General features: G+C 47.7%; 1 protein-coding gene across 1 annotated transcript in view; it reads right to left on the bottom strand.

Annotated features, from left to right (window-relative positions):
- The window catches only part of LOC109921284, a 46,905-nt gene that overhangs the window by 12,721 nt on the left and 19,836 nt on the right, over nucleotides 1-14,348 (bottom strand). Inside the window, exons 3-5 of the mRNA XM_048601457.1 lie at nucleotides 12,971-13,007; nucleotides 5,990-6,075; nucleotides 717-774 (exon numbers count right to left, since the gene is read on the bottom strand). Of these exons, the coding sequence (XP_048457414.1) occupies nucleotides 717-774; nucleotides 5,990-6,075; nucleotides 12,971-13,007 (181 nt within the window). The remainder of the gene's footprint in view (nucleotides 1-716; nucleotides 775-5,989; nucleotides 6,076-12,970; nucleotides 13,008-14,348) is intronic.

The following is a 14,348-nucleotide window of genomic DNA, read 5'->3' as shown; positions in this document are numbered from 1 at the left end:
TTCACCTGCTGGTAGTGCAGTGCACTAGCTGAAAGCATGACCACGGTGGTGCCAAGCAAATGAATTTCATTCCTATAAACTTTGACTTCTCAATACTTTTCCATTTTGAAAGCAGAATTTTATCCTTGAAATGTGTTAGTTACTGAGCCTTTTTTATATTTTATCTCGTATTCATAATAATAAAACATCCACATATATTGTCTTTTATTATGTTGTCGATTTTCAATTATGAATGATGTTGGCTTCCTGCATTCTTAAAGTGTTAACATGTCAGGATTCGGTAGTCCATAGACAGTGGTTCAGGCACCAGTAGCAGGGCACCAGCCTCTTATCAAATTAATCTCAATACTTCTTTTAATTCTTATTGCCAAGGTACAATGAATCATCTTTCTGCTTTAGAAGCCAGTGTTTGTGTTGCCTCTGGTGCTGTGCTCTATGCTTGTGCTGTCACTTTAGTCGAGACAACTTCCTGCTAATTCTTGCCATGGCATGCCACAGTACGTGTGATTGTGGCTTTCCAGTAGAAAGTGTGATGAAATACGCTATTATATAAATTTGACTAATGTGGATAAATTACTTAATTAACCTATAATGAGCACAATTTTTAAAAAAGCTGCACGATTTGTCTATAAGCTACATTGTCAAAGCAGTCAAATACGGCTAAATATTTTCCTTCAGAATTGTAAAAAGTAAGATTTTTTCTCTCTATCACGTACCTTGACTTGGGTTTCAGGTCTTTGTCCTCACTGATATCTGGTAAACTTTCTTGTGGAGCTGAAAAGATTTAGGAACTTATTTAGGATTTAGCAGATGGAACGCATCAATACATCAAATGCCACATAGAATCTGACTCTGGTGGACAAGGGCACTCATCGCTTGAGCACTTCTTAGGCATCACTGAAAGCTTAAGAAATGGCTGAGCTTCACAGTGCCACTCAGGATATGGCGGGTGGGGGGCAGGAGAGGCTAAAATCTAAACATAACAGGTCAAACTGGAAACTCAATGGCAAACACACAAACATTTCACACATCAGTGCAGCAGGGATGCTATTAAGGCATTTAGAAACAGGTTAGCTAGAATTTCATGTCACATTTCTGATTTTAACCAATGGCACATGGGAATTACAGAGCATCGGAGCCTTACAGAGTTAAAGAAGGCAGCAAGTTAGCAAGGACTCAGGTTCTCTGAGACAGCTATTGAGACACAGCCAGTGCAGGTGAGGCAGGATAGGTGGACACTGAAAACCAAAGGCAGGAGTGGAGAAAGTTAACAACACTGCTTGGGTGTATCACAACTCAGAGAGGTCAGGGTTGGGTTACCCCTTGTAATGAAGACCTTCCACAAGGAGAGAGGCCAATTGCCAAGGGTCTTACCTACCCAAGCTTCAGGTTCCCCATTGAGGAGCAGCAGCATCAGGGGCAGATAGTGGTTCACCCAGTACCAGGGGATCAGTAACTTCAGAACCAGCAAGAGGACCAGCATCAGAGTGGGCAGGCTGGAGAAATGCAGATGCAAATGCATGGCAACTGCTTTCTGCTGCAGAAGAGGCTATCCCCAGGAGAGAGTCTCATGTCTGACCATCTGGCAGTGCCAGTGAAGACTGCAAATCTCTTGTGAGGCAGCCATTGAACTCTGTGCTGTCCTGTAGCAACGAGTTGGGATCCCTGGGGTTTGGTAAACCACCAATGCCAAATGTGCTGAAGCTCGCCGTGACTCTCAACTACACCTCCCAACATTTGCAGAGATCCACAGAGGAATCTCCCAGCCTGCAGCTCTTTGTGGTATCAAGGGGATAACTGGTGCCTAGAACCAAAGCTGACAGTCAGAGCTAGGGGTCTATCAGCCTCAGGGCCATCAGTGCTCTCCCCAGGTTTCAGGCCCTGTTAGTGACCCTTATCACCAGAAAGGCTTTCCACTAACTCAGTGAGTAACTGGTCTGTGACCACTGGAGATGGATTCTTCAGGACTATGTCCAAAACTCGTGTAGCAGCCAGCATGTGTATACTTCAGAAGTTTAAGGTGGTGCAGCTTTTAAGGTTGCAAGTGTCTTCCAAAGGTGGAAATTGGGTGTGGTTTCTCAATCCTTTGTGGATCCCACACACAGATGAAAAGGAGAGGCCAATCCCTCATAGGTCAATCACAGTGATCATCCAGTGAGGCCATCGAGCTCCTGAAGAAGCAATCTAAAGCCTAAGTCAATCTGCTGCAGGTCTTCAATATGTCCCAATAAAGGTCTCCCGAATTAGAGAACTTAACATGGCAGAAGGTGGAGGTGTTGGTCAGTGAAGACCTCCGTGGTTGGTGATGCCCCTTCTAATGATAACAACATGGAGGAATCTGCTGTCCTGGTGATACACACTTCTGGCAAGGTTCAATAATATATAAATGGGGCGGGTGGGGGGCACGGCGGGTGGTTCATAAGAAGTGCTAAGACATGGACACTTCTAATGATCCAAATGCCCTTCCAGAAATATTCCCATTAGACTTTGCGCTGAATCTTATCTTTTTTTGGCTAAGTGTTAGTTTCATCAAATTTCACGGAGGGTTTCACTCTGTAAGGCCAAATGAGCCTTCTTGCTGCATCTTGCCAAACCCGCCTCATTAACCACCTAGCCCATCCCTATGGCTCTCCACTCATGCAAGTCTAGCCTAATTCCGCCACTCGTGGTACCTGGAACAATATTGAGCATCCCGGACGCTGATGCCATTTTTAAAACCTGCTCTGGACAAGCACTTTCAGTCTGGAGCTGCCCAATGTGGTCCCCGACTATGGCTGATGTGGGAAAATCACTGCCCTACTTTGTAGGTAAGTTCTGAAAGTCCTGGGGAATGGGGTTTTGGAGGGGACTCCCTCTATGCCCAGGATTGATGGTGAAGGCTACAACGCCAGAGCATGCCAGCTTGCTCCAAGGTTGCCTCCCAAGTCAGTGCAGTCTCAGTCACCTGGAGGAATGCCTAGCGCTGTAGGAAAAATATCAATGACCTTCGCTGCTCCACCAGGATAAGTGCCACCATTTGCTGTCTGCTAAGTCATACTTAGTGTAACTCTGCTGGTGCTGCCACTTCCCACAAAGGCATGTAACATCTTCCCTCACTAGCTATTGCCAACCTCAATCCCCGACATCATTAACCCCGCATGCACTCTGTGCTACCTGCTCATTTGCTTGGGGAACCTCCCCACCCTCACCACCAGTAATTACTGTGACACCCACATTTGTCTTCTGTAGTAGCTGCCTCTCAAAAAGCCAAGGCAAGGCAGGGATGCTGTGAGCATCCTGGTCGGCCCAGAGTGACCATGCGCTGTGAGAGTGAGTGAAGAGCCTGGAGTTACAGTCAGGTACAGTCTGGGAGCTGGGTGTGTGTGTCCCTGAGAGCACGGTGTCCTTAATGCAGCATTACAATGTGAGTTGTCAGTGCAGTCCGAGGTGCAACATTTGAAGTTCAGAATCCTCCTGCAGGTGAATCAGAGATATGTCATGTGTGTTCATACAGACTCAAATGTTCATGTTGGAAGCCAATGTCAGTGACTGTGAGGTGCGTGTGGTTGGTGCCCATGGAGAGTACTAAGAGTTTGGTCCCTGGCATCCAACACTGAGGTTCTTTGGAACAAGTGGTGAGCCAAAGTCACCAGGTACCTGACAGTGGTGAGACTGAGGAGCTCACAAAACAAGCTTTATTCTATTGCTTCCAGCTGTATGAAGAAGCAAGGCTGTAGATGAGATCAGCAAGAATTGGAAAGGGAAGCAAGACTGGTATGCGAGTCCTTTGTAGAAAGGCAACTGTAAGGCTTGACATCTACATTTTCTCTTCTCCTGTGAGATGTAAATACTGCAAGGTACTCTCCTTAATGTGGTTATGAGGTGCTCCTCTGTACCTACAGCTGGAGTGATGGCAGGCTGCTGATAGCACTGCCTTCAGGATTGGCTTCTGGTCACCTGAAATCCATACAGCCCTGCTATACAGGTATGCAGGCCCCACCCCCACCCACCACCGCTGTCATAGTTACTGGGAGCACTGGGCTTGTGTGTGAGGGACTGTCAACACACAGGGCTCCCTCACAAGAGCTCCTGGCACCAGTTACCAGAGACTCATATCTCATTTTACACCAAACGTGCTTCCTTTTTGCTGAAGTTGGTGGAACGTTCGGCATCTTTTCCTCTGTCCTTGCCAGTGTTGCAATGAACTCATGGATAAAGCAATAGCTTGAAGGGCTATGTGTATCTCTGGAATCCAGGGAATGGTCGCTTGTCTCTAGCTGCCTGCGGGTGTCACCACCCTCTCAATGGAAGAAGTCAAGAAGCATGTCATCACTCCTGGCCTTGATGCACTCCTCCACCATCCATACCCGGGAATGCCTCTGGAATCTCCACCAGATGCTCCTTCACTTCTTGCTGCAGTTGCATCATTTGAGCTGGTTACCAACAACACCCGAGGCCCAGCAACAGCCTGGGCTCGGCCTAGCTCAGGCTTCCCCCCCGACCCTAAACTATCGGGGCATCACTGTCACAGACTCCCTCAGCCGCAGGAGCATGCCTCTGGCCTGCTGATAGACCAGGCTGTGTATCCGATCCCACAGTGTCCATGCTGGTGAATGGAAAAGTGGAGTGCACCCTCTGAGGATCCCTCCTCCTCCTCAGGGCCCGGTGGTTCCCAGTCCCTCCGGCTCTTCACACTTCAGCCAGATCCTGACCTGCAGCAGATAACTGAAACACCAAAAGGCCAAGGGCTGCCCATTTCCTCTTCCTAACTGCCATTGCTGTGGGCCTCCAAAGGTCCAGTGGTGGAGCACTATGCCCTTGCACTCACTCATTCACCCACTCGGTTAGCACCATCAGTGGGAGGCTGCCTTACTGCAGTGCTAAGCCCAAGGCCAGCTCCCCCTCCTTCATGGGGTTCAGAACATACAGATTTGGCAGGCCCTCTGCTTGTCTTCTTCCCCTGCTGCAGTTTGCTCACACAAAACTGCCTCCCACCCCCTACAGAGCGTAGCACATCATCAACGCTTGCGGTAGCCCTGCTGTCTGTGACAGGGGTATACAAATACCCTGTAGATATGACCATTCTTGGGGGACCTTATGGGAATGGGGCATCAGTAATGCGAGCTGGGCATCTCTCACCAAGTTGCAGCTATGTCTATGTCAGACTATGGTCTTTCCTGACCGAGGGAAATGAGCTATCAAGTATGCACCTTGGCAGGATGAAGGAGCACATTGACGTGCTTGATCCAAGTTCTCTGGCTGACCCCTTCTTTAATCTCCGCCCAGGTTTTCTGGGTCAGGTAGACTGGATGCTTCCTCTTGCTGCTGGGAAAGGAAATCCTGATCGGTTTTGTATTCTGGACAGAAAGCTGTGGGACGGTGAACTGTTGGTCTGCCACCCCATGTCTCCGTTCTGCCTTTCTGGCTAAACGTTTCTGCTCAGCTCTTTTCCAAGTAGCCCATAGTCAGGCAGGCAATCATCAACGTAGGGCTGGCAGACCCATAGATATGGTGCCAGATCCTGATGTGGCATCATCTGCTGCCATCTTTGCTTCTTGTGTTTCCTATTCCAATTGGCTGGCCCCTGCACCTCGCCTGATCTCATTGGTTGGTTGCTGTGAGATGGTGTGGGCCTGAAGGAACAGAAATGGCATCCACTGCCAACTGCTACTGCCAGGCCCTGGAGCCGCACTGCAAACTCCAGCCTAATGTCTCTCCACTAGAACCTAAAATGTGTCACTTATAGACATTTGGCCAAACGGCATTACAATGATTGAGTGATGGAAGAGATTAGAGGAGGGAGTGAGAGAGTTGGCAGCAGAAGAAGGGGGTAATAGGGACAAAGCAGAGCAGGGGGAGTTGCATCCTGTACATACACACCACATTCAAAACAATAGCCTCCTGTAAACCAACTATCTTACAATCTCTTCTGTAGAGAACTGATTAAAATTATTTAAGCGGGGCAAATTGTTACTGTTTGAAATTATGAATTTTGGGATTCTGCACTTACATATTTTTTTCATGCTGCCCATCCATCTGTCAAGCTCATCCATTTCAACTTCCATCACTGAGGCTACATCATCCTCAAAAATCGGGCTTATGAAGGAAAATCATGATTAGCTGTTAAAATCTTCACAGTTTTATAAGCATTGTGTCATAAATTGTCTAACAGACAGTGCGCAGTTCCCCACTTTCTCAAAAATATTGGAACTGAAAATTCTCAAGGCACAATCCCAACCACAATTCTAAATTCACACACCACCACCTAGTCCCTCCACACTGCCACGCTCTGGTGCTAACTCCTGGTTTTATGGATAACCAGAGGGATGTCCAGTCATTTTCACACATAAAGCAGATACCCACACTATGGCTGTCAGACATCTATCGCCAGAGGCCCACCCAGTGTGACAAAGGTGATTTTACGGTCAATAATTAAGTCAAGTAAACTTTTTTCTTCACCTGCCAAGTTTTTGAAGGCAAAGGCACAGCCCAGGTCGGCCCATAGCTGTCACCGCAGAGACCACTGGACCTCTTCCTCTGCCAGGTTTCCAAGCCTTGGAAGCTCCGTCAGGCTTCAGAGATGCCAGGGACATCTGTCCCAGTGCCGCCCTGCCCATGTAAATAGGTTTGAGCAGGAAGGAGGAGGAACTGTCTGACTGGAGTGGGTATTTCACAGCTTCCGGTTACACTGCAACCCTTCCAGTGTAGCTAGAGCAGGGGAAGGAGCAAGGATAACCCACCCCAAGCTCTCAGTAGTGGTTAGAGGAACAATGGTTAGTGCACGCAGGGTGGGTGTAAACCACTGGCTATTTCTTTATCTCTCCCCTGCAGCTGAACCTTGATGCTGTGAATCAGATCGATTTTGTCTGAGCTGCTCGAGGACACCTCATGACAAGGACAAATTGACCAGCCATTGATATCCTGCTTGGTGAGACCAGTCTATACAATTGATCAGACTGATCAAAGAAACAATCAAACACCTCATCAAGATTGGCAACACTCAAGCACATTTGCGTTTAAATTTTAAACAGGTTTCATTGCTACTGGATTGCTTTGCCTCAATGCTCCGCTCAAATTTAATGGAGGCTAGTATGATGAAAGATTGAGTAGGTGATTTTAAAAAATCTTTAAAATACTTGAAACCTAATATATCTGTAAAAACTGTATACGCATCAGTTGCAGTCTTAAATCTAGCTACTCAAGTGCTGATTAGTGTCAGTATTATGAGACTGGACATTTTGTGCCTGAAATACCATCCCTCCTGCCTCTCTTTTCACCTTCTGTTTGAGTAAGTTTGTGAAGATCAGAAGTTTTTAACTTCAGGCTAAGCTCACATTTAAACAACAACAATATTCATGGTGTAAAATATCAAAATTCATAGGGTAAACTCTGATTTTTTATAGCCATTGACAGCAGTCCGATAGCCAGTGAGAAACAAACATTTGTTTCAGGTTGGAGGCTGTATGTATTTGAATCTCTGGCATGGATCTTGATGATCAGATACTTGTCTAATGCATGATCTGACATGCCATGCATCAGAACAGTTTAAGTTTCAACTGAAGCGCTGAGCAGCCATTTGATTCCAGTTAATTTGCACAAGGAAAGAGTAGTGCTGACTGGTCTCTGAATATCATTGACACAAAGCAGCTGCACATGTGGAATATCTCTCAATTTATAGCTGGATTTAATCTGAGGCTTTACTCTATGTTATACAGCAGTAGACCATTAATGAACTGCATAGAAGTTTTATATAAGAAGTTATATAATGTAACAAAAATGTTTGATATGGTCCCTAAATTTCATCTTCGGTTCTGCCTGACCACAGCTGGAATTTTAGATAGAGTTCACCAAAACCCAATAATACGTGGCAGAGATAATAAGAACTGCCGATGCTGGAGTCAGAGATAACACAGTGTGGAGCTGGAGGAACACAGCAGGCCAGGCAGCATCAGAGGAGCAGGAAAATTGACGTTTCCGGTTGGGACCCTTCTTCAGAAATGGGGGAAGGGAAGGGGGCTCTGAAATAAATAGAGTGAGGAGGGGTGGGGCTGGGGAAGGTAGTTGGGATGGTGATAGGTGAGTGCATATAGGCAGTGGTAGGGATTGGTCAGTGAGGTGGAAGGGGTGGATAAGTGGGAGAGAAGATGGACAGGTTGTGTCAGGTCAAGGAGGCAGGGATGAGAGGGAGGGTTGGACATGGGATGAGGCTGGGGGGGTGGGGAGATTTTGAAACTGGTAAAATCTACATTGAGACCATTGGGTTGTAGGCTCCCAAGGCAGAATATGAGATGCTGCTCCTTCAGTTTCCGGGTGGCATCATTGTGAAACTGGAGGGGGCCCAGGATGGACATGTCATCCAGGGAGTGGGAGGGGGAGTTGAAATGGTTTGTGGCTGGAAGGTGTTGTCTTCTGTCACGAACAGATCGCAGGCCCTCTACAAAGTGGTCTCCAGACCTCCGCTTGGTCTCACCGATGTAGAGGAGGCCACATCGGGAGCAGCGGATACAATAGACCACATTCACGGATGTTCAGGTGAACATCTGCCTAATGTGAAAGGTTTGTTTGGTTCCTTGGATGGAGGTGAGGGGTGAGGTGTTGGGGCAGGTGTAGCACTTTCTGTGGTTGCAGGGAAAGGTGCCGGGGCAATGGGGCTAGTAGGGAGTGTGGAGCGGATGAGGGAGTCGCGGAGAGAACAGTCTCTACGGAAGGCAGATAGGGGTGGGGAGGGAAATATATCCTTGGTTGTGGGGTCAGATTGTAGGTGGCGGAAGTGGCGGAGAATGATACGTTGAATACAGAGCTTAGTGGGGTGATACGTGAGGACAAGGGGAATTCTGTCTTTGTTTTTGTTGCGGGGAGGGGATGTGAGGGCAGAGGCACGGGAAACGCAAGAGATGTGGTGAAGAGCATTTTCAACCACCAAAGGAGTGAAGTTGCGGTCCTTGAAATAAGAGGACATCTGGGATGTTCGGGAGTGGAACACTCTATCTTGGGAGCAGACGCGGAGGAGGCAGTGGAATTGGGAATAGGGGATCTCATTCTTGCAGGAAGGTGGGTGAGAGGAGGCATATTCTAAGTAGCTGTGGGAGTCGGTGGGCTTGAAATAGATATTGGTTTTGAGGCGGTCACCAGAGATGGAGACAGAGAGGTCCAGGAAGGAGAGAGAGGTATCAGAGATGGTCCAGGTGAATTTGAAGTTGGGGAGGAAGGTGTTAGTAAAGTTAATGAACTGTTCAAGCTCCTTGTGGGAGCACGAGGCAGTGCCGATACAGTCATCAATGTAACGGAGGAAGAAGTGGGGGATGGTGCTAGTGTAGCTGCAGAAGAGGGACCGTTCCACGTATCCTACAAAGAGGCAGGCATAGCTTGGGCCCATGTGGGTACCCATGGCCACCCCCTTGGTCTGTAGGAAGTGGGAGGAGTTAAAGGAGAAGTTGTTAAGTGTGAGAACGAGTTTGGTTAAGCAGATGAGGGTGTTGATGGAGAGGGACTGGTTGGGCCTTTCGGAGAGGAGGAAGTGGAGGACTTCTAGGCCATCTGCATGGTGAATGCAAGTATACAGGGATTGGATGTCCATAGTGAAGATGAGGTGTTGTGGGCCAGGGAATTGGAAGTCTTGGAGGAAGTGGAGGGCGTGGGTGGTGTTCTGGACGTAGGTGGGCAGTTCCTGGACCAGGGGAAGAAAATAGAGTCAAGGTAAGCAGAGATAAGTTCAGTGGGGCAGGAGCAGGCAGGGACAGTGGGTCGGCCATGGCAGTCAGGTTTATGGATTTTAGGAAGGAGATAGAAACGGGCGGTGCGGTGTTGGAGAATGATGAGATTGGAGGTTGTGGGCAGGAGGTCACCTGAGGTCATAGGATTATGGATGGTCTGGGAGATGATGCTTTGGTGGTCAGGGGTGGGGTCATGATCAAGGGGGCGGTAGGAGGAGGTGTCATAGAGTTGACGCCTGGCCTTGACTATGTAAAGGTCAGTGTGCCATACCACTACTGCGCCTCCCTTATCTGCGGGTTTGATGGTGAGGTTAGGGCTGCACGTTCTGTGGGGGAGAGGTTGGAGTGAGTGAGAGGGGTGGAGAGGCTGAGGCGATCAATACTGCGACGGCAATTGGAAATGAAGAGGTCGAGGGAGGTTAGGAGGTCTTGGGGTGGTGTCTAGGGGGATGGGATGTGTTGGAGGCGGGAGAAGGGGTCTGTAGAGGATGGGTTAGACTCGCTGTTAAAGAAATAGGCACGGAGGCGGTGGAAAAACTGTTCGACGTCCATTTCAAGGACCGCAGCTTCCCCTTGACCACATCTCTTGTGCTTCCCATGCCTCTGCCCTCACATCCCCTCCCCGCAACAAAAACAAAGACAGAATCTCCCTTGTCCTCACATATCACCCCACTAACCTCCGATTCAACGTAACATTCTTCACCACTTCCACCACCTGCAATCTGACCCCACAACCAAAGATATATTTCCCTCCTCACCCCTATCTGTCTTTCATAGGGACTGCTCTCTCCGCGACTCCCTCGTCCGCTCCAGACTCCCTACTAGCCCCACCATCCTTGGCACCTTTCCCTGCAATCGCAGGAAGTGCTACACCTGCCCCTATACCTCCCCTGTCACCTTCATCCCAGGCCCCAAAAAAATCTTCCATATCAGGCAGAGGTTCACCTGAACATCCGCTAATGTGGGCTATTGTATCCGCTGCGCCTGATGTGGCCTCCTCTACATCGGTGAGACCAAGCGAAGGCTCGGAGACCGCTTTGTGGAGCACCTATGCTCGGTTCGCGACAAACGACAACACCTCCCAGTCGCAAACCATTTCAATTACCCCTCCCACTCCCTGAAATGACATGACCATCCTGGGCCTCCTCCAGTGTCACAATGACACCACCCGGAAACTGGAGGAGCAACACCTCATATTCCGCCTTGGGACCCTACAGCCCAATGGTCTCAATATGGACTTTACCAGTTTCAAAATCTCCCCACCCACCCCGGCCTCATCCCATAACCAACCCACCCTCTCATCCCCGCCTCCTTGACCTGACACAACCTGTCCATCTTCTCTCCCACCTATCCGCTCCTCCCACCTCACTGACCAATCTCCACCACTGCCTACCTGCACTCATCTATCACCATCCCACCTACCTTCCCCAGCTCCACCCCTCCTCTCTCTATTTATTTCAGAGCTCCCTTCCCCCTCCCCCATTTCTGAAGAAGGGTCCTGACGCAAAACATCAACTTTCTTACTCCTCTGATGCTGCCTGGCCTGTTGTGCTCCTCCAGCTCCACACTGTGTTAATACATGGCAGAGACTTGATTCTGCTCTGTCAGCCATCTCTGTAATTTAAAGGAGGAATCTCTGCCCATCCCTTCCATGGCCAATGGTATCATTTGAGAGCATCCAAAGGATTTGATGAAAGACATTCCTATATTGGGAGTTTCTGTTCTCCAATTCACTTTGGACATATGTTTAATACCAAAACACATTGGTCTTCAGCGATGCAAGGCAAAAGGTCAAGATGAGGGGAATGGCCCAGACTTCTGAAGTTAAGAGAAAATGTTTTTCTGTGGAAAACAGAAAACAATCAGAAACCTGCTCTCATCCCACCTGTAAAAGTTTGAAGGAAGTTCTGTCTCCCTCCTCCACTTAAGCAGCTGATGGATTTTCTGGTCACACATGGTTAAAAGGGATTTCTAGTGGCATAGATTCCGCTTTTCCCAAACACATTCTCTGACCTCCTATTGGGCAGCAATCTTGTGTGGACCAAACACTTTTTAATCAACTACCTCTAGATTGTTAAAAGGAAATTTTCCTGAATGAGTTGCTGCAGGTTCTGAGATCTCGGGAAAAGGGATGCTGGAATCTGAGAGGATGTTAAGAAGTTGGCTTGAGTGTCTCTGGCCAAACTGTGAGTAATCTCTTAGAACCGGACCACTGACAGAACCATCAATTGGGGTGGGCAAACCGCAGAGAACTCTGAATCAGATGGAAAAAGAGAGAGAAAGAAATAAAGGAAGACTCTCATTTATATTGCACTTTTTATGAACTTAAGAGTGTCCTAGAGCGCTCAACAGTCAATGTTTTGACGGATTACAAGGAAGATTTAATTTAGATTTTTATTGTCACGTGGACTCAAATACTGAAGTACTGGAGTACAGTGAAAAGTGTATAATGTCGCCACACAAGGTGCCACCTTAGGTATAAGTATCTTCCACAGAATTTTAAGAACAAGATAGAAAGAAAGAACAAAGTTAGACATTAAACATTCCAGCAATTCCTAGTATTAAATAGAAAAATAAACGAATAAAGCTAAAAATTAAACATTACAGTCTTTTGAAAGTGCTGGGAGACAGATGTGGAAGATTGGGGGCAGCACAGCACTGGATAAAGATTCTTTCAGTGGAATAAAGCCTATGATGCTGAGTGACTGACTGGGTTATCTTCTCCTTCATATGTTTTTCTGGCGAGTTGTAAGGGATTGGTTGCTATCACAAGTCCTTAATAGTTTCTCATTAACAGTTATCAATTTATTGTTGCAACTTAAAATGGCCTACAGTCACAGTAGTCTGTAACAATCTGAGCTCAGAAGCTAAGCAGACCCAGAGCTGATTAGTTACTTGGATGGGAGACTGCCTGGAGCTACCAGGGATAGTGGGCTTAGGGGCGTTGTGATAGCATCACTAACTCTAGGCCAGATTCAAGACCCAATTTCCCTGAAAGTATGGGACAACATGTCTGAACATATTAAAATCGTGATAACTTAAAAATACTCAGATAGGTTCCACAGTAGCACAAATGTGGCAATCCCTATGTTGGTCTCTAACAGTGACTGTATTGTAGAAAAAACATCATCTAGAATCATTCACAACAAGGTGAAATGGACACTGTTGTAATACTTAAGCTCCTTGCTTCAGAGAAACTACTCCAATTAACAGTCAATTTCAATGTGTATATTTCTTATGTAATCTCTGTAAAATGTTAAACAGGTTAAACACCATACCTGGCTGGATTTTCACTGTTAATTTCATGATCAAGAGCTGAAATATAGAAAGTTTTTACATCTTTAGTAAATATATGTATTCAAGCACATTTTCTGTATATAAAGGAAGACTTGCATTCACGAGCACATTCAACAACCATCAGCAATCTCAAAGTGGTTGCCAGCAGTGAAATACTGTGGAAAAATAGACACTATGGTAATGACAAAAACACAATAATTAATTTACACCCAGCAAACCGCAAGGTCATCAAGACCAGATTGGAGCCCAGAAATTCCAATCAGGGCCAGAAACTCTATTTCCAAACTAGGCCAGACTAAAAATACATTTCCTGTTTGATTTGCCTCAAGGATTCCCAGACAAAAGAAAACAGTGGAAACCAGTTTGAGGGAACCTGACTTCCAGAAGTGGAGGGAATCAGTGTGGGAACCATACTCCCTTTTACAGCCGTAAGTGTGACCTTATTGTGCTGATAAAAAATCCAGCGACTACCCAGACAGTGAGTAAATCTGTCAGGTCAGAGCGGGGCAACCTGGCAGGGTAGGGTGAAGAAGGTTGAGGAGTCAGGTTGGCAGCTAGGTGAAAGGGGAAGTGCCAGGTAGGTGACTGAGTGCTTCGGGTAGGTTGAGGAGTTGGGTCTGAGTGTCGGGTGGGGGGACAGGGGTGCGGCATTGGAGGGTGGAGCAGGAGTGTCGTCCAATCAAGTGTTAGTATGGGTGCCCTCCAGGGTGACAGAGATGTCACATCAGGAAAAGTACAGCAGGTTGTTGGGTCCAATGTAGCACAGCACATGAGTGAGGAGGGCTTGGATCCAGGGTCTGGTCAGTTTAGGGATTTGTTGGCAGGTCGAGGGGGAAATTGTCAGGTCAGGTCGGGGTGGGTTGTGGGCAGGTGAGATTGTTGGATCAGAGGGTTGGTTGGGCGGGTAGGATGGTTTGTTGGGCTGAGCAAGAGGGTATGGGTTGGGGGGGGCTGCGTGTTGTCCATGTGAAGGGGGTTAGTTGGGTCAGCAGGTGTTAGGAGGGTGAAGGTGGACACTGTCAGGCTGGGGGGTAATGGGAATGTTTTTAGGAGGAGATTAAGGTTTTGGGGTCAAGTTGGGTGGTGGTGTCAGGTCTGGAGATATCAAGTGGTTGGGATGTTGTGTAGGGATGGGATTCAATGTGTGGGGGTATGTCTCTGTGTGTGGGTGAGGATGACTGTGTGTGTGGGTGTCGGTGTGTGGGCGTGGGGGTGAGTGTGTGTGGGTGCAGGATGGTGTGTGGGGGTGGGGCTCAGTGTGTGGGAGTAAGGATAAGTGTGTGTGTGGGTGTCGGTGTAGCGATGAGTGTGTGTGGGTGCAGGATGGTGTGTGAGGGGGGCTTGGTGAGTGGAGGTGAA

This window comes from Rhincodon typus, chromosome 1 (genome assembly GCF_021869965.1).
Source record: "Rhincodon typus isolate 14 chromosome 1, sRhiTyp1.1, whole genome shotgun sequence".
Classification (NCBI taxonomy): Eukaryota; Metazoa; Chordata; class Chondrichthyes; order Orectolobiformes; family Rhincodontidae; genus Rhincodon; species Rhincodon typus.
Note: the sequence above shows the minus strand (reverse complement) of the source record. Positions and strands in the feature narration are given on the sequence as shown.